At 40.3% G+C, this 22,201-nt stretch overlaps 1 protein-coding gene across 9 annotated transcripts in view; it reads right to left on the bottom strand.

The window, feature by feature from the left end:
• The window catches only part of LOC139468176 (solute carrier family 22 member 4-like), an 85,792-nt gene that overhangs the window by 5,852 nt on the left and 57,739 nt on the right, over positions 1 to 22,201 (bottom strand). For all 9 annotated transcript variants that reach the window (XM_071249984.1, XM_071249983.1, XM_071249975.1 and 6 more), the window contains 6 exons: positions 14,505 to 14,867; positions 13,960 to 14,188; positions 12,878 to 13,070; positions 12,161 to 12,394; positions 8,643 to 8,777; positions 2,477 to 2,680 (listed from right to left, as the gene is read on the bottom strand). In XM_071249984.1, the coding sequence (XP_071106085.1) occupies positions 2,477 to 2,680; positions 8,643 to 8,777; positions 12,161 to 12,394; positions 12,878 to 13,070; positions 13,960 to 14,188; positions 14,505 to 14,837 (1,328 nt within the window). In that variant the 5' untranslated portion in view covers positions 14,838 to 14,867. The remainder of the gene's footprint in view (positions 1 to 2,476; positions 2,681 to 8,642; positions 8,778 to 12,160; positions 12,395 to 12,877; positions 13,071 to 13,959; positions 14,189 to 14,504; positions 14,868 to 22,201) is intronic.

The following is a 22,201-nucleotide window of genomic DNA, read 5'->3' as shown; positions in this document are numbered from 1 at the left end:
TTGAATCTGTTTTTAAATAAGCACGAAACTTGTTCATTGAGAACTGAATAATATCACTATTCACATTGATACTTCAATCAAAACTTTTATCATCTAATGACTTTTACTCTTCAAACGAAAGAGAGGGGTGTTTGGGTTTATAAGTGAGAGTGGAATATGGTACACATGATACATCCACGAGTGGAATACTAGTGTAACACACATGTTATAGCAATGAATGAAATAAAACACACATGGTATATCCATGAGTCGAATATATCAAACATGATATATTCATGAGTGGAATATAGAACAAATGATATCTCCATGAGTGGATTGTAACACATGAAATATCCATAAGTGGAATATATAACCCACATGATATTTCCATGAGTGGACTATAGCACACATGATAAGTGGAAGATAACACGCATGATATATCCACGAGTGGAATATATCAAACGTGACTATAAATCAGTGGAATATAACACAAATATATATCCATGAATCGCTCGTATCACCCATGCTATATCCATAAGTTGAATGTTACACACATGCTATATTCATGAGTGGAATGTAACACACATCAAATGTCCAAGAGTGGAATATAGTGCACATGAAATATCCACGAGTGGAAGATAACACACAAAAAATATCCATGAGTGGAATATAACACAAATGATATTTCCATTAGTGGATTATATAACACACATGAAATGTCCATGAGTGGTATAGAACAAAAATGATATATCCATGAATGGAATGTAACACACATGAAATGTCCATGAGTGGAATATAACGCACATGAAATAGCCATGAGTGGAATATAACGCACAAGAAATATCCTTGAGAGGAATATAACACACATGATATTACCATGATTGGAATATAACACAAATGATGTATCCATGAGAGGAATGTAACACATATGAAATGTCCATGAGTGGTATATAACGCACATGAAACATCTATTAATGAAATGTAACACACACGCTTTATCCATGAGTGGAATATAACACACATGCCATATCCATGAGTGGAATGTAACACGCATGAAATGTCCATGAGTGGAATGTAACGCACATGGAATATTCATGAGTGGACTATATCACACATGATAAGTGGAAGATAACACACATGATATATCCACGAGTGGAATATACCAAACGTGACTACAAATCAGTGCAATATAAGACAAATGATATATCCATCAGTCGATTGTAACACACATGCTATATCCTTGAGTGAAATGTAACACACATGATATATCCGTGAGTGGAATATAACGCACATGAAATATCCTTGAGAGGAATATAACACACATGATATTTCCATGAGTAGATATAACACACATGCTATATCCATGAGTGGAATATAACACACATACAATGTCCATGAGTGGAATATAATGCACATAAAAAATACTATATCCATGTAACACACGTGCTATATCCTTGAGTGAAATGTAACACACATGATATATTCATGAGTGGAATGAAACACACATGAACTCTCCATGAGTGGAATATAACGCACATGAAATAGCCATGAGTGGAATATAACGCACATGAAATATCCTTGAGAGGAATATAACACACATGATATTACCATGAGTGGAATATAACACAAATGATGTATCCATGAGTGGAATGTAACACACATGAAATGTCAATGAGTGGAATGTTACGCACAAGAAATGTCCATGAGTGGAATATAAGTTGAATAACACAAATGATATATCCATTAGTGGACTATATAACACACATGAAATGTCCATGAGTAGATATAACACACATGCCATATCCATGTGTGGAATGTAACACACATGAAATGTCCATGAGTGGTATATAACGCACATGAAACATCTATTAATGGAATGTAACACACACGCTTTATCCATGAGTGGAATGTAACACACATGAAATGTCCATGAGTGGAATACAACGCACATGAAATATCCATGAGTGGACTATATCACACATGATGAGTGGAAGATAACACACATGATATATCCACGAGTGGAATATACCAAACGTGACTATCGATCAGTGGAGTATAACACAAATGATATATCCATGAGTCGATTGTAACACACATGCTATATCCATGAGTTGAATGTAACACACATGATATATCCATGAGTGGAATATAACGAGACGAATGTAGTCTACATAACATATTCATGATACTATTATAGTCTACACGATACATCCATGAGACGAATATAGTCTACACATTATTCGAAAGACTACTATAGCCAGAATTATATATCCAATGACATTATCATTTTTGATATGATATACCCACGATATTGTTATAGACGAATATAATCCACATGACATAACCCAGTCATATACCAATCGTTTATATTTCTCCAAATGACATAGTACAGTAGCCCAGTACAATAACCAAAATGATGTATACATGAGACTAACAGGATATATTTGGCTAACATTGTTCACATGATATATTTCAAAGCCACCTATAAGCGTCTTACCGTATGACAGTGGGAAACATCTCTACAGCTGAAATGGTGATGATGGAGAGAGTCGCGGTCACCCCGAGTTTACCAAATATTGCCAACCCTTTCATCATATTTGGCATGGACTGCAGATTACCAGTCATGTCAAGGACGATGATGGATAGAGACGCGAATCCGGACGCCACAGCATATAAAAACAGACACCAGCGTCGCCCAAGGCTGAAACAGTAGTTAATGATTACTCAAACGCCTGCATTTGAGATATATAATGACGAGAATCCATGTCACACGGCAAAGTATTACTTAACTATTCAAATGGAAAGTTTGAATGCTTCAAGTTGAGGTACATACATGTATAGTAGTCTACTGCGTTATATATGTGTTGACTGAGCTGACTGACATATTTACTTCCACCCAATAGTTTCTAGTATGAATATACACTCTTCAAAAAAAGGAAACGCACAGATAGTGTTTCAGTAAATTTATTGAACCTAATAAAGTCGTTATATGTAATTTAATATCATAGATACAAATATGAAATTTAAAGCTCGATAGCCCCTTTTGTCGTTGTACAAAGGCATTGAAAACTGTTTATTGCCATGTCACATAAGGACACAAGGTAACGCTGAACTCCGCATCTCGTGTGACCGCCCCGGGCACCAATCACGGCTCTGCTTCTCCTCGGCACTGACTGGATGAGTGTACGAATTCTGTCCTGCGGAATTCTGCGCCATTCTGCTTGTAACGCGTTGGCCAGTTGCGGGAGTGTCTGAGGCGTGTTTTGACATTGACATACACGTGGATCGAATTCATCCTAGAGGTGTTCGATTGGGTTGAGATCTGGAGATCTCAAAGGCCAGGGCCAGGGCATTATGTAGGTTGTCTACCGTGACACGATCTGTGTTCGGTTGAGCGTTGTTCTATTAAAACAGCTCCCTCTGGCCATCGATGATTCGAAGAAGGTGAGGTTGAAGAATTTGATTCATGTAGCGATTATCCCTGAACCACAACCAACTCAGATCTCGTGGTGAAGGAGGATATAGCCCCCCATACCATGTCACTACCGCTACCGAAATTGTCGAATTCAAGCACACAATGTGGGGCTCATTTCGAAGACGATAAACACGTTGTCTTCCATCTCGCCGGTGAAGATGAAATCGTGATTCATCGCTAAACCACACTCGTCTCCAGTTTCTCAAATGCCAAAGCTGTAAGCTAAGGTATGGCACCAACGCAAGTGTCGCTGTCAATGGATCTGTTGCAAAACAGGGACGGCAACTGGTCTTCTGGGTCGGATTCCAGCCTCGAGAAGATGGTTCCTGACTGTCTCGTCCAATATCCCCCTCAAACCAGGGATGCGTCTTGCAGTCTCCGTTGGTGTGGCATTGCGATGACGTAGGTGGAACAGTCGAATGTAGCAATCCTGTGCAGGGGTGGTAACTCTTGGTCGGCCGGGTCTCGGACGGTCTGCAGTGGACTTGAACTGTGTGTATCGGTTCCAAATGATGCTGTGGTGGACGTTGAAGTGGCGTGCAGCAAAATATCTGCCATTCCCCTCTTTGGATACGTCCTATGGCGATGTTCCGATCGGCAGCGCTAAGTCTCGGCGTTTACGAACTTGAAAAATGTTGGCAATTAAATGACATATTATTGGCATATGCTTGCCTTTTTATAGCCACTATCACGAGTTACGAATGCCATAACGTGCAAGTGCATTTTGCTTTACTGTTTTCCTCGATGACATTTTTTAACAAGTATGACAACAATGCCGTTTGAGACATTGTTGTGTTTTGAAGCACCGTTTGTCGAAGATCAGGCCACCAACATTTTCAAATAACATATATCCCATTTATATACCGGATTTTTTGTGTAGTTAGGTTCAATAAACTACATACTTCCTGTGCGTGTCTTTTTTGAAGAGTATATATCAGCACTTATACTAATCATAGTGGTCCAATATATATATTAATTAAGCACCACCATAAATCAATATCACACATTTTGAAGTTAAGAAAATTAGTAAGTTGTATGCATATATCATAATATTTTGGCCCTTTGCCTACACCATACCATTGCCAATACCAATGGCATCGGGCTTGATGTTGCACACACTGAGCGTGAATCACACTCCCCATGACATGTCTAGAAACACATACATTGGTAGTGAACATTGCACGTACACATTGCTCAACACAGGCTGCATGCTCGTTACAAAGCATTATCATGGCCCGTCGTAGATTGCCTGAAGCGGGAAGATGGCAAATAATTGGAATGACAAATGCAGGAATGTTTTGTAGGGAAATTGGACGTCGACTTAGACGTCACCATACTGTAATGTCAAGATTAGTACAGAAATACCGAACAACACATGAAATTATAGGCCACGCTCAGGTCGGCCTTGCAGGACATTTTTTATGAAAGTCGGTTTCTGTTACACATGGAAGACGGACGCACACGTGACTGGAGGCTGACATGGCTGTATACAACATTCTAGAGACCCATCCATTTGCTAAGGGATCGGTAATGATATGAGGATGTGTTTCATTCAAATGTAAACTTGACGTGATCACTGCAGGGTAATCTGAACGGACCTCGATATCTACATGACATCTTAGGAACGGCAGTTATCCTTCATTTTGACACTCACTAGACTTGACCTCTCTTCATGGATGACAATGCTAGACCTCACAGATCACTTGCTGTTCTGCAATGCTTGTGTCAGAATGCCATCGAGACATTTCATTGGCCAGAAAGAAGTCCAGATCTTAATCCAATAGAACTTCTGTAGGACATTTTAGGCCGTTACGTTCCTTTGGGAGACCAACCTGTCTAAAGCTTATTTGAACTTGCTGCTGCTTTACATGCGGAATGGGCTCGAATACCTCAACGTGAGGTGCAAAGTCTGGTTCAAGGAATGAGGAGGCGTCTGGCAGGCATTCGTTCGTGTGCCAGGTATTGACGAGAACTGACATTGATTTAGAAGTCTGTTGACACGATGCGACAATAGGAATTTCAGTATTTATCATATCAAAAGAATATGGATGGAGAACTTAGTTTGACTTTGATTCAAGGGAGACAAATATGCATGTCATATTTGTAAAGTATTACTAGAATTGCCTCCCTTGTTAAACAGGTTCACAGACGGCAAACATGGCAGAACATACATTCCAATATCAACTATGTACCGTGTTTTGACAAATATTGATAGTGGAAATGGAATTAAGCACAAAAAACGAGCAGGTAGGCTAAGGAAACTTAACTGTTGGTGACAGGTGACTAAGTTTATTGATGTCTAAAAATAGACTCATCAGCATTGAAAATATTAGGCATGAAATGATTCATAGAAGAATAGTTCATGTGTCTGAAGATACAAAAGTCTAACGTAGTAGGAAAAATGACAATGAATTCCATGACCACTTTTCAAACCTGAACAGCAAGATGGACATTTGAACTGGTGTTGAGAACATGGAAATGTCAATGTTATGATCTCAGATGAAAGTTCAGTGGGGCTATATCCAAAGTGCATACAAAATGTGTTTTTTACCAGCGTTCAAAGAACAGTCCTAACTTACATGTGTTAGGTGAGGTGTCTGTGTTGGGTGCCACACAATTATGAACATGATGAACATTTGAAGGTAACATGACTACTGCAGTTTACACAGGCACAGGCACAGGCACTCCCAACGCTCCACCACAGCGATACAACTCTCAACTCACACACTCAGACACTGTGATATAACTCCCAACTCACAAACTCAGACAATTTGATATAACTCCCAACTCACACACTCACACACTGTGATGTAACTCCCAACTCACACACTCACACACTGTGATATAACTCCCAACTCACCCACTAAGACTCTGATGTAACTCCCAACTCACACAATGGGATATAACTCCCAACTCACACACTCACACAATATGATATAATTCCCTACTCACCAAGTCACACACTGCGATATAACTCCCAACTCACACACTCACACACTGCGATGTAACTCTCAACTCACACACTCACACACTGTGATGTAACTCCCAACTCACACACTCACACACTGTGATAAAACTCCCAACGCTCCACCACAGCGATATAACTCTCAACTCACACACTCATACACTGTGATATAACTCCCAACTCACACACTCAGACACTGTGATATAACTCCCAACTCACACACTCACACACTGCGATGTAACTCCCAACTCACACACTGTGATATAACGTCCAACACATCCAGTCACATAATATGATATAATTCCCTACTCACCCACTCACACACTGCGATATAACTCCCAACTAACACACTCACACACTGCGATGTAACTATCAGCTCACACACTCACACACTGTGATGTAACTCCCAACTCACACACTGTGATAAAACTCCCAACGCTCCACCACAGCGATAAAACTCTCAACTCACACACTCATACACTGTGATATAACTCCCAACTCACACACTCAGACACTGTGATATAACTCCCAACTCACACACTCACACACTGCGATGTAACTCCCAACTCACACACTGTGATATAACGTCCAACACATCCAGTCACACAATATGATATAATTCCCTACTCACACACTCACACACTGCGATATAACTCCCAACTAACACACTCACACACTGCGATGTAACTCCCAACTCACACACTGTGATATAACGTCCAACACATCCAGTCACACAATATGATATAATTCCCTACTCACACACTCACACACTGCGATATAACTCCCAACTCACACACTCACACACTGCAATGTAACTCCCAACTCACACACTCATACACTGTGATATAACCCCCAACTCACACACTCACACACTGTGATATAACGTCCAACACATCCAGTCACACAATATGATATAATTCCCTACTCACCCACTCACACTGCGGTATAACTTACAACTCCCCACTAACACTTTGATGTAACTCCCAACTCACACACTCATATACTGTGATATAACTCACAACTCACACACTCACACACTGTGATATAACTCCCAACTCACACACTCGACTCACACACTGTGATATAACTCCCTACTCACCCACTCAGACACTGCGATATAACTCCCAACTCACACACTCACGCACTGCGATGTAACTCCCAACTCACACACTCATACACTGTCATATAACTCCCAACTCACACTCTCACACACTGTGATATAACTTCCAACCCACCAACTCAGGTGATACATTGGGATATAACTTCTATCCTTATCACTCACCAGCTCACACACTGGGATATAACTCCCAACCCGCCCACTCACACACTGTGATATAACTCTCAACTCACACACACTCACACGCTGTGATATAACTCCCACCTCACCCACGCCGCTGTCACTCTAGGATATAACTTCCAACTCAATCACTCAGCAGCTGACCGCTGTGAACTCTCGACACCCAACTTACAAAACAATATAAACATATTTTTTTCAAACGTACATTTTTGGATACACTCGCAACCTTGATCATCTACACAAGATGCCTGGACACATACTTAAAATAGAATGGCTAAACAATACTTATAGGTACTTAGAAACTGATACATGAAGAAACGTTGATAGCCTGAGTAAACGGGACGGTCAATCATTTCTGACTGCTCCCATCTCTGAACACATAAATATCTCTTGAGCATCTAGTGTGAAGTCAGTGTATGTAAAAAGAGTGAGTGAGTGAGTGAGTTTGGTTTAACGCCGCTTTTAACAGTATTCCAGTTATATCGCGGCGTGTCAGCTTAATGTGGGAGGAAAGCCCGAAGTGATGCAGGTCTCAGACGTTTACCACTACGGTGAAACCCGCGAGCACGGGTATGGTGCTGACAAACCTAGAAACATAATCGGAGCGAAACGGGATTCGAACCCACAATCATAGGTTTCTTGCGTGCCCAAGAGACGCAACTCTGCACAGCGAATTGCGGCGCCTTAGACGACTGGGCCACCCGTGCCCCCTTATGTAACAAGAGGCAAATGTAGGAACGTACATTTACTTCTCTGTAAAACACCCAAACTGAAATACGTATTTATTGAGAGTCAGCTTCTATTCTTTCTATTCTTAGGAAGTTTGATCAACAACCTAATTGTTCAGCAAAGCGACTTCAAGACCACTTGTTCACATCCTTCATCACTGGATAATTCTAAAATTCTATGTGTTGAAATGGCCTTACCATTTATTTACAACGACGGCCGACCAGGTTAGCGGAAGGTCGACGATGTATGGAAGGAATCTATCTACATATGCGTTCTCAGTTATTCTCCGTGTTTTCTCAGCAAGGCAAAAATATACAGTCGAAGCGACCAAGCTGAAACAAACAAAAGCAAATATGCCATCAAGTGATATATTCATTGGAGATACGTGTATTGATGATCGCAGGCTTTTATGGGTGATACACTGTGGCAACAACTCCTTTCGGATGGTTTTCTTTGATGAAACAGCAAGCAAGAAAATGAGGTTTCTGAAAGATATGTATGGAATTTATTTCTGATGGCAGCTATTAGATTTCTTGCATATTCTTACGATCAGTATTATTGCTGTCATCATCGTGTTAATTCTACTGTGGTATTGCTGGGGCTTGGGATATATGGGGAGACACTATGGTGAAGAAGCAATCACAGAAAGTACATCTTGCACATACTGTAGTGCCATGGCGTACTGGTGTCAGAAGAATAGGCAATGTCGTTTTCACATTGACGTGATAGTTTCACAGCACATATGGAATTCACACATGTATCATTTACTTCCGAGTGCAAGGAAACAATTCCATAAATCCTGCATGTGCCATTGAGTAATGGAAAATACTAACGGAGGAATCCAAGACCCAGACAGTATTGATCTGGCCGCCTGGCAGTTACATGTACACAGTATTCAGTGATAACACCCAATTCCAGTACCTCCCAAATGCATCCAAATACATGATACTGAAAACATAAGTCGCACAAACCACAAGCACAAAAACACGGTTTAAATGTGTGAATAACTTTGCAACATGTGTTTCGAATATTCAAATACAGCTCCATTTGCCTCAGGAAAATAGCATATTATAAATCAGTAAAACGATATCTATGTGCATATTTTCTGCTTATTAATTCATGAAAATAATGAAAGCTTGAGTTCTAAATGCCGTACGTGTGACCGTATCCGTGACCACTGAACAGCTTGCAGAGTTCAACAACTTGACGCACATGTAGAGTTATACAGCTTCATGCACATGCAGAATTATACAGCTTCGTGTACATTTAGAATTATACAGCTTGATGTACATGCAGAGTTACACTGCTTGGTGTGCATGTAGAGTTATACAGCTTGATGTACATGTACAGTTATATAGTTTGATGGGCATCTACATGAAGAGTTATATAGCGTGGTTTAAGTACATGTGGAGCTATACATCTTGATGTGCATGTAGAGATATACAGCGTAATGTACATGTGGAGTTATATAGATTGATGTACATGTATATGTAGAGGTATACAGCTTTATATGCAGGTAGAGTTGTACAGCTTGATGTGCATCTACATGTAGGGTTATACAAAATGATGTGCATCTACATGTAGCGTTATACAGCTTGATGTTCATCTACATGTAGAGTTATACAGTTTGGTGTACATGTAGAGTTACACTGTTTGATGTACATGTAGAGTCATCAAGCTTGATGTACATGTAGAGTTACACTGTTTGATGTACATGTAGAGTCATCAAGCTTGATGTGCATGTAGAGTTACACTGTTTGATGTACATGTAGAGTTACACTGTTTGATGTGCATGTAGAGTTACACTGTTTGATGTACATGTAGAGTTATACAGCTTGATGTACATGTAGAGTTACACTGTTTGATGTACATGTAGAGTTACACTGTTTGATGTACATGTAGAGTTACACTGTTTGATGTACATGTAGAGTCATCAAGCTTGATGTGCATGTAGAGTTACACTGTTTGATGTACATGTAGAGTTACACTGTTTGATGTACATGTAGAGTTACACTGTTTGATGTACATGTAGAGTTATACAGTTTGGTGTACATGTAGAGTTACACTGTTTGATGTACATGTAGAGTTACACTGTTTGATGTACATGTAGAGTCATCAAGCTTGATGTGCATGTAGAGTTACACTGTGTGATGTACATGTAGACTTACACTGTTTGATGTACATGTAGAGTTACACTGTTTGATGTACATGTAGAGTTACACTGTTTGATGTACATGTAGAGTTACACTGTTTGATGTACATGTAGAGTTATACAGGTTGATGTACATGTAGAGTTATACAGGTTGATGTACATGTAGAGTTACACTGTTTGATGTACATGTAGAGTTATACAGGTTGATGTACATGTAGAGTTACACTGTTTGATGTACATGTAGAGTTACACTGTTTGATGTGCATGTAGAGTTATACTGTTTGATGTGCATGTAGAGTTATACAGGTTGATGTACATGTAGAGTTATACAGGTTGATGTACATGTAGAGTTATACAGGTTGATGTACATGTAGAGTTACACTGTTTGATGTGCATGTAGAGTTACACTGTTTGATGTACATGTAGAGTTACACTGTTTGATGTACATGTAGAGTCATCAAGCTTGATGTACATGTAGAGTTACACTGTTTGATGTACATGTAGAGTTACACTGTTTGATGTGCATGTAGAGTTATACTGTTTGATGTGCATGTAGAGTTATACAGGTTGATGTACATGTAGAGTTATACAGGTTGATGTACATGTAGAGTTACACTGTTTGATGTACATGTAGAGTTATACAGGTTGATGTACATGTAGAGTTACACTGTTTGATGTACATGTAGACTTACACTGTTTGATGTACATGTAGAGTTACACTGTTTGATGTACATGTAGAGTTACACTGTTTGATGTACATGTAGAGTCATCAAGCTTGATGTGCATGTAGAGTTACACTGTTTGATGTGCATGTACATGTAGTATTATACAGCTTAATGTACACGTGGAGGTATACAGATTGTTATACATGTACATGTATAGTTAATAAGCTTATATATTCAGCGTCTTAGATTTTGAAACGTTTACCGAATACGTTTGAACAGACATGCATGCAGAATATACTCCGTTCCTCTCATTTCTTTATAATACTAAGTACTGATATTTTCAAATAAACCTCCATTCGTGATTATTTCGTTATTTAAAATGAAAACAGTTCCGCGATTGCCAGCCTGTGTCTCAATGAATATCGTTGAAGTGAAAATGCGTCCCACGTCGTTATTTAAAATGAAAACAGTTCCGCGATTGCCAGCCTGTGTCTCAATGAATATCGTTGAAGTGAAAATGCGTCCCACGTGTAATTAGCTTGCCTTAAATCACACTGATTGTAATCCTTGGTTACACAGCACCCGGTATTTGCTCGTGGGGTCTTACAACAAGGGTAGACGTCTACGATCCGTGACCTGAATCAGCTTTCCTCCCACACGTAAACACTCATCTCCCTGTGTGACATCTTACAGTCATACTTCCGGCACAGATGCCCAAGGGCTAACGGTCATGGTACATTTTATATTTTAAGCAATGTCTTTGTAAATTTGATCTACTTTTTCTTCACGTGGTAGGTATTATACCGTTTCAAATAAAACCCGACTCTTGTCTCCTTTTAACATTCAATACAGTGACGCAACGATTTCCAGTGAGAATATCGTCGACACCTGTACTTACCATACGTACACTAAGGCTATAGTCCACTTGATACGATCGACGGAATGACACAAGTCTAAGTATGTGTATTTCTTGTGATGCATGTGCCCGACAACAGAAGCCCTTGCTTTGTCCAGAAGTGACGTCACTCCCGGCACCGCGTGCTCATTACAAGATATCATTTCCCTAATTCCCGATTCTGATGATTTGAAGCGTTGTTGGCATAGCAACCATCTAGCACTTTCTGGCACAAGGCTGTAAAAATAAAGTTCATCTTAGAAAGAAAGCACGTTTGATGTTAATGAAAAAGGTTAAGGCAAAGAGAAAGGAATGTAATAGAGATTATATCCTTGTCTATGTGTTTTGCTACATCTATCGTGAACACTGCTTAACTGGTTTGGGACTTCGTTTCATGGATGTCATCATTAACTGAAATGCAACACAAATTGATTAAAGCTACAATACCTTTGAGTATCCATCTGAAGAGATATTTTATATGTCTCTGCTTGAATCACATAATGCGATTAGGCCAAACATTAAGTAAGTACACCAGGGAATATATTTTGAACACATATGAAGTCAAACATATATGCTCGACCTGTTAACCAAGGTATCAGCAGGTGGCTGTATCAGGAGCTATCTACCATAAGTCAACCATAACAAACCCTGTAAGTGTAATTTGCGAGATATACATTAGATGTAGTTACAGAGAGGTGTGATGAAGGACACGTCACTCACTAATATGTTCCTATAAATGGGGTTCCGATGGCGCCAGATAGAAATGCTAGATACCGCCAGTTCTCCGTAATGAGCGTCTCTAGGGAGAGAAAGACCACACCCATTGTCCACATCCCTGAACAGATACACACGTCCCGCCAGTCCTGCCCAATACACTCCATCGGCATCACCACGCTCACTACGAGGAATGCTCCTGATGACAATGGAAGCGGGTGTTATATATCAACATACTGCATGTGTCCACAGCCATTTGTTTGTAAAGTTTCATTGTTCGGATGCACGATAACGTTGCATGTCATTCCCTGGTTCTGTATTGCCGGTATTCGTTAAATCCCGCTGTGATTGTGTATCCTTAATCTATCGACCCTTTTCAAATACATTCATTTACTATTTTCCTGCTAACCACGTGCGTTTGGAGACGAATAGAACAGTATTGAGGATTATGATCAAATGACTAAGTCTTCTTTCTGTGTGCGACTTCAGAGACCAACACTTACAACACGTACAAGGCACCTTCAGTACCGTCCATCCACACATACCGTCTTTCTAGGAGTGAGTGAGTGAGTATGGTTTTACGCCGCGTTTAGCAATATTCCAGCAATATCACGGCGGGAGACACCAGAAATGAGCTTCACACATCGTCCCCGCGTCGGGAATCGAACCCGGGTCTTTCGCGTAACGAAAGAACGCTTTAACCACCAGGCTATCCGACCGCCCCAAATGACAGTTTGACTAGGTGAGTAATTCATATACTAGTAGAGCTGAGATAACCATACAATAAAAACAATATTCTCAAGGTAGTTGGTACCAAAAATACATTTGTGTTCACAGGCAGATGTAGTCAACGGTGTCCAACTACAACAAATAGCAGTTGTTAGATCATGTAAAATGTAAAACAACTGAAAATTGAGCAAACGCCATAAAACTTAAAATACGGCAAACAGAACCGAAGGAATTGTGTGATGTTACCGATATTAAGTTACTTTAGATTGATTAATTTGTTATATATCCTAATGCTGAATAATGTATATTAAGTTAACATATAAGTAGAAATTCCACAACGTGTACATGTAGGCGCTTACCTGCTGCCAGGCCCACAATGATACGGAAGACAACGAAGACCGGCCAGGAGACAGCTACTCCCGTCAGAATATGGAAGACGAGCATCAATATAAAGTACACGAACATAGGTTTTCGCCGGCCGTACACATCGCCAAAGAACGCTCCAATCAGAGATCCTAGGATTACACCCGATACTTGGCCGAATACGGTGTACTCAGACAAGGTCAAGCCGTCAAGGGGACGCAACCACTGTGGAGGAAATAATCAACTCTAAATATTTTCAGTGAGGTTAAGTTTAATTACCAACATGCCAAAACCTTAGTTCGTTTACAAATGAGATTTTAGACGATTATGTAATAAACCAGAATGAAGGGAATTTATGTAACCAAACGCACCAACATGACATTACGTATTGATTTAATAACTGGTTATGCTAACAGATACAGATTGATAAGGACATTTGGAATGGAAACAGTGCACCAAACATAGTTTAGGTACCATTCATTGCTCGTCATTCGGATGAGCTTACAATGTAAAGTCCCACTCAAGATGGGTTCTCCATTACCTTTGGCACATGAAGGGTCAGGATGAATATAAAGCTGCCGGTATCCGTGGAGGAACATGCCTTGCTTGTGTGAGCAATGTTTGTGGATGCCACAGAAACTGTTTGATTGAAGGATGTAAATGTCTCATTGAGCGGCTCCGCCCCATTAGTACTGGCCACTGTACACGGGTCATCGGTGGAGGGTTCCGGGGTGGCCACACACGTGTACACAAGAACGGAGATTGTTATTGCTTGTAGGAAACTTGTGGCGATGAAGGTGCGTTTCTGGAAGAAGCCAAACTGATCGCTGTGACTAATGATGACTTCGAGGGCCTGAGCACTCCCATCCTCCATACTGGGCTGGTGCAGGTGTCACCGTGGTAACTGCCGGAGAAAAAGGGGAAGATCTATACTTGTTATATTTCAAACCTGTCGCAGCAGGGGTTCAGTTGATCCGCAGATCAATTGGTCAAAATCGATTACACACTGAGTGCAGAACAGCAGGTCAACTACAGATCATGTGGCATGTATTTCTGAATTGGCCAGTCAACCAACGTGAGCTGATTTAGTTGATATAAATGTTATAGCAGTTACATTGTTTACTCATGCCTGCCTGTTTTATATCCTGTCACGGGAACAGATATCTAATAACTGCTTGGCTGGCGTGCTGTTTTCAATCATAATAGGAGCTTACGTATATTATTATATAAAGCGATACACAGTGACTCATTTCTATGACACGAATATATATAGGCAACTTAAATCTTCAACAACCATTTGTTATACAACGTGAACATATTGCTAGAGTGTATTAACACGTTTGCCATTAATGTTCGACTAGCTTCCAATGCATGCAGTATATATGACATCTCCGTATGCCGAATATTGTCAGGGTAACTTCAAACGCATACTGCATATTGTTAGCCTATCTTCATTGTTGCTAATCCAAATATTATGTGCACTATTCACGCTTATAAATAAGATTCATGGCGTATGTGAGGACATAGGGTAAAGATGAACGGTCGACAGCGGTGTCAGATGCAATAAACGGCAATATGACTTGGCTGAAGTACAGTCTCTGTCAAGGTCGCTGGCAGAAGATTAACCATGACAAAATTCAGATGGATAATTGGCCATTTATTACTGACGTCCGCATGTCGATTGTGGAAGTAATCACGAATAAAATTAAGATCTGTTGGTACGTGTAATTGAAAGCCTGGTGGCTCCTCAAGCTACTTCAGATTGTATCCCGTGTTGACAGGAGATTTACCTCCATAGATCCACAGTCGCCATAATGCAGGGTCTTGCACCGCACGGGATTGATTAAAATGTATTGTGTCAGTTATGCGATATATTTACAAGTGAACGCGTTCCATATCAACTGGTTCACGTGATCCAGTCATTAAGCCCTGGATGCGCTGCCGCAGGTCGCATGCATGCTGAATTACCTCGCTCGGGGGTGATGCAATCTTCAGGAAATCTTAACCACATGTAAGAAAAGGTAAATGTTCAACATTTCACTAACATCTACTTCAATCTGAAACAGGGACTATAACTGTTGTTTTGTGTTTGTTTAACGCCACGGTCAACAATAAATAATTGTAAGTAATCGAGACTCGACCAGACAATCCAGTGATTTACATCATGAGCATCGATATACGCAATTGAGATACGATGACGTGCATCAACCAAGTCAGTGAACCTGACCACCCGATCCCGTTAGTCGCCTTTTACGTCTGTTGCTGCAGACCTATTCTCTGCTACACGTGCTGGTGCTCGAATTAAACCTGGCTCGACGCTGACAGTAGTGTATTATTGGGGTAATGATTATTTGCTGCAATCATATAAATCATAAAATTTGAGATCGCGGACAAAGCGGGATTTTAACGACTTGAATCAAGCTTGCTATTACTGTCATTCTAGATTCATAAATCTACACGCGTGTCCATATTCTATATAGTTACGTAATTTAAAGAAAAAGTCTATAATAATTAATACCAGATATTGGTGAGGTGAGGTGAAATGGTGTTTCACATCGCGTTCAAGATTATTGCACTTGCATATAGCGACTTGTGGCTGCTTGTACTAGTCCGGACTAATGCCGATTTTATAGTGCCAGCCCACTGAGATATCATGGCGCAGTTAATTTAACACGAATACTGCACTCCGAGGGCCAGACAGGATAACAACAAGCACCATCTTTTAACGTTTTTTGGTATGACGTTCTACCACGGAGGCGGTCACCAGATACTGTCAATGAATGCTCCCTAAACCTCAATCACATGTATACTTCCGTTGACCATACCCCGCGTACCGCAAATCTGTCTGATCAAGTGAAACCATTGGCCATTATTAAATTGCATTTCTGACTTCAGCGTTATGTTAATCAGGAGCGATGTTATCAACAGCTGCTGATCTGTAAAGCCGCTATTTAGACGGGTTACGTGGCCCCATAATGCAGTGCTCCCTCGAGCATAAACATAGCAATGGCAGTATCATAATAGCGCGTCCTCCCGAACCAGCTGGAGCTGCAGATAGCGAGGTCTGTTTACAATCACTACCTGGCCAGTTTACCTATGTACACACTCATCTATCTTGAAGCTAAAGTTTACTGAAAACAAAATCTCAAATACAACAAATGCGAATCCGTATAGAGATAATATCGACTCCAAAGTAAAACTGACTTTTTGTAAACCTTTCGCTGTGCACGTACATTATGTTGATGAATGAGGATTTTCTTTCTGACATACAGCTATCTTAAGCGAAGCTTTTCAGTTTACATAAAGGAGAATGTTCTGAAATAATAGCTCGACTGTCTGCTGTCCTCGGACTGCGGGTATTAACAAAGAACACCTGCTCATGATTGAAATAATTGAGTTAAATGCATGCATCCTTTCACTGAATTTATACATTGATATATACTTTGGTCTAGATACGTTCATGAATTCGAACAAAATGTTTTAAAATTTCCTGTCGTTCAAATAGAACATCACATTAGATGAGCGTGATCCGGGATATTCGAAACTCTTTTTTGTTGATTAAATGCATTCCTTTTCAGAGACTCGTCTGTCAGTCATCACTCATTATCGTTCGCCATCTTATCGGTGATTCCGTGGGAATCCACTTTGCTTCCTATCTTTGTTCTGGTGAACTTAAAGAAAGACAGTATTATCTCTTTCGAGGAAGAAGTAGCTGCAATATCAGATAATGATGTTCATGATGTCTTTGAACTCGCAGGTGCAACCGCACAACACAAATGCGAAATGAACATGAGCCCAACCGAACTATATCTGAACTATATCAGCATTATATCACGCAGGGACGATGTTATCTTTTACGTGACGTCGCTGTGTAAATAACAATTTGAAAATTTACACGCTGTTTGACAAAACAAACGCTGGAGAATTTACTTGTAGATCTTGATATTTGTTTGAAATTCCTAAGTTGTGAGACTTTTTGTATACACCTGTATAATGCAGTTTCTCTGACACCTATTTGCAAATTTAACTAATTTAACAATTCCACAAATTTTTTGTTTGGACATTTCGCTATCTCAAATGCATTTATTTATTCAATAAACAAATATTTACTCCCACGGGAGAATGATAACTGGCATGCATACGGATCCACTGCATTACGTGAATTCGCTAGGCGGGGCCAGTATCCAAACACCAACATTGTTCTAAAACTCAAATTGGCTACCGTGTTGTCATCAATCATAACCAGAATGAAAGGAATAACTCCAACAGCCAGCCATGCAGCCATGGTGTCAACTTGCTCTGATGCTTTGTCTTCTGCCACCGTTGAGAAGTTGGCAGCGAAGTTGAAAGGCGAACTGCCACCACGAAGGAAAGGGTTGATAAAATACATATGGATGATCAACGACACGTCACATAGCCAATACAATAGGCATTTCTCATGAGAGAGTTGAGAACCGTCTGAGTAATGAAATGGGCATGACACATGTTTCAGCACGCTGAATTCTATGGCTTCTGACTCCTTATCAGAAGCATCATCTATCGTGAGAATTAACGTCGTTTTGAACCTTATCCAGTTGATTTTGTTGGGCGATTTGTAACCATGTATGAGTCTTGGGTTTACCATTATGAACATTTCCTATGAAGAAGGAGGCAACCTCTAATCCATCAGTTGGTATGGTGATGGCTTGGATTTTCTGGGAATCCAACGGGATTCTACAGGTGGACTACCTCGCTGAGGCAACTGCGTGGCAATATGAAGGTTAAAAGTCGTGTAAAACTCACTAAAGGTGTACTGTTCCAGTAGGACAATATATGAGTGCAAAAATATGTTGTCGTCGTTGTAGCAATGCACGAGTGTCGCTTTGAACTCCCCTGTATTCACCAAATTTGGCACGGTCAGATTTGCACGTCTTCCCAAACTTGAAAATAGAACTAAATGTCTGGCAAGCATACGCAAAAGACGATGACGTCATTTCTGCTGTGGGGGACTTTAACACCACCAGGAGAAAGCCTTCTACACTAGTGTGCAATACAGCGTCGTTGGTAGACGTGTGTGGATCTCGGGGGAGATTATGTTATGATGGTAAATAACTAGCAACCAGCTCTATCAACGCAATCCATCACAGTTGGACTCCAAATTGGTCAACCCAAGCGAATATCGATGCTCACGGTGTCTATCACCATGAGTGCGACTTAAAACAACAACAAAAACAAAGCAGCTTTTCAACCAACGCTCGTACCTACAGCCCTTTCTGCTTAATAACATTACACATTTTAGATCTTATTTAAATTATATTTACCTTTATATAAAGCAGCACTAGTAGAAGAATGTTCACTAACATTCCCTGCTATATTGCTACCGTGCGAGATTGGTGGGGACACGGGTAGCCCAGTCGTCTTAGGCGCTGCAATTCGCTGAACATAGATGCGTCTCTTGGGCACGCCAAATATCTATGATTTTGGGTTCGAATCCCAGTTCGCCCCGATAATGTTTCCAGGTCTATCAGCACCCTACACAACACCAGTTCCAGTAAGTTTCACTAAAATGGTAAACGTCTAAGACCTATACCACTTCGGCACATGAAGCTGACCCGCCGTGATATAACTGGAATATTGCCCAAACTCACTCACTCCAATTTGTTTTTGCTTTAATGCAGTATTTATATTCAGATTGGGAATGCACCGTCAGCAACGTGATGGACGCCATTATGTTGCCATGATGCAAACTAGTAAAACACAAAATGTTCGATGTAAACAAGTCGAGCACAAACCGCCAATCAAATAGCCGTGCCATGCCACCGGAGTTACTGACCAGACGATTAGAAATGCTGAAAACCATTACATGTGTTGAACCACTGTCAACAAATCGACACATTCTAGCCAGGCATTAATGGTGTCCCGAGCGCAGAAACTGGACGAATCGTCGATGGGATCGTGTATTTTTTCGGATAAGTCCAGATTTACCCTGGACTATCTGAATAGGGGTGGACGTCCCTGGATGCGTCTTTACGAACGTCATGTGAACGCCAACGTAAGCCAAAATGACACATTTGTGGACCGGTCTGTAATACTATGGGGTGGGATCACTATGACTGCCAGAACGCCACAGTATATTGTCCATATTGTAGGGTCATCTGAAACGTTGATATTTTGACCTCACACGCATGTTGTCTTACTTGGTTGTCTGTACCCATACATTATACCGCCAACATGTTCTGTTGATTGTCATGTTACATCTTATCCTTCCTTTTATTATCCGCGAATCACCACACGATACCTCTATCATCTGTGATATTCTGCTGCTTTCGGATATCCCCGACCTTTATTGGAGGATATCATGTATGTTTTTCGGCTGTTTGCAATATCGGGAATTCTGTTAAAAGGTCGCGGATTTCAGATCCATTGGGAACGGATCTCGAACAAGTAATTTACCAGTTAGTGTATACATTTTTATCAAAATATGTCCCCAGTTGGTTTACTAATTATATCTGAAGTTTGTATTACAATCTAAACATCAGAGGGTTTTGTTTGAACATCTTCAAATATCACTTGCGCTGTATTTCGTATACTTATGCAACCAACTCGAAGGTCTAAGAATCGCGACATGATCAGCAGGTTGTCATCGTAGTATTTCGAGTGGTACGCTGTTATTAATCAATCAAATCGTAAATAAATTAGACTCATAGATTATTAGGATTCACAAATCAATGCTGAAGGAACTAATGTACTATATTTTTCTGTCCAAACGACAGCGGTATTTGCTTGACTTAAAATTGGAAGAATGTATAGTTTACCAGTTGGAACGTAGCCAATTGTTCTTTTTAATGCGAATTCCTGCGCAGAATACTAGTATACCAGTAATTTTTATTATCAAATCCTCTCAAAATCCAGGTTTTTGTTTGGTAAAACTTCAACATATTGAAGTTGTTGATCACCAGTCTTGTTGTTTTAACACTACCTGAGCGGTGTACTAATGCCCAAACCTCCGACATTTTCAGTAAGCCATATTTTCGTAAGAAACAGTAATCTTCAATCTACGACATCTCGTTGAAAATCCACCAAATATATGTAACTATATATCATTATGGTTTGGTATGCAATGTTTCTGCACCCTACGCGACAATAGTAACGGCACGCAGTCAAAGGTTTAATCTCCTCCTCGAGGGTTTGAATTGCCCATCAGTGACCCATGAGGCGACTAACGGCATCGCGTGGTCAGGCTATCCCAATTGCGTAGATCAATGCTCATGATCACTGGAATGTCTTGTCCAGATTCGAATAATACAGACCGCCGTCATATAGGTGAAATATTGCTGAGTGCGGCATTAAACAATAAACAAACAAAACAATGAGATTGTAGAGCTTATGTAATGTAGGCCATGCATTCTGCTAATGTAAGTTTATGTTAGAGTATGGGAGTTACGACAGTTCCAGTGTAAGTGAGCTTCGACATGTATTTTGTGATTTAGCAGTTCTTCAGCAAAACCAGGTCAACGGCCTGGCATCAATGTCCAAAATAGGGTTCCAGCCAGTTGTCTGTGCGTATCAATTTAACGGCTATTTGACCACTAGAAAATGGACATTACCCAGTCAGATATGCCGCGATCAAGTATACTTCTCCTCTTGTTAGGAGATATTTGTTGCAACTTAATGATAAACAATAACATTGACAGAAATACAACACTGTGAGTATATATCGTTGAAGATGTAAGCGTCATAACATGGCTTCAACATGTGTCTAACACCCTCTTTGGTGCACAGGAACTTGTCTGAAAAGTTTAATAAACAGTACTCATGCGCTGGAACCTGTCATAAATTAGCTGTGGTTTCATCTGTTAAATCTGTGTAAACATGTCGGCCAATAAACGAAACTGAATGATGCAAATGACACAAAACGCCCAATATACTCACTTGAAACCATGTACGGTGTTTGCTAAATGAATTCCAGGCACTCTATTGCACTTCTTTTTTTCAACAACAATTTCAATTAATTATCATTTGAGCTTTTTCACGGAGGTTTTTAAGCTAGAGAAACAATTACATAGTGCAATTATATGAAGGCGAACCATTACTAAATACATTAACTATTTTATGGGATGCAGAATCCTAAAACTGGGAATATCTGCGCGCGATAGTGTACTTGTTAACTTTAATACTGGCTTTATTTCTTCCCCGTCACCACAGCCTTGTTATTCACAGGGTCACAAGGGATGCTTGCCTGCCAACCACACATCATGA

The sequence above is a fragment of the Haliotis cracherodii genome, unplaced genomic scaffold (genome assembly GCF_022045235.1).
Source record: "Haliotis cracherodii isolate W230 unplaced genomic scaffold, xgHalCrac1.p SCAF_2, whole genome shotgun sequence".
In the NCBI taxonomy this organism is placed as follows: Eukaryota; Metazoa; Mollusca; class Gastropoda; order Lepetellida; family Haliotidae; genus Haliotis; species Haliotis cracherodii.
Note: the sequence above shows the minus strand (reverse complement) of the source record. Positions and strands in the feature narration are given on the sequence as shown.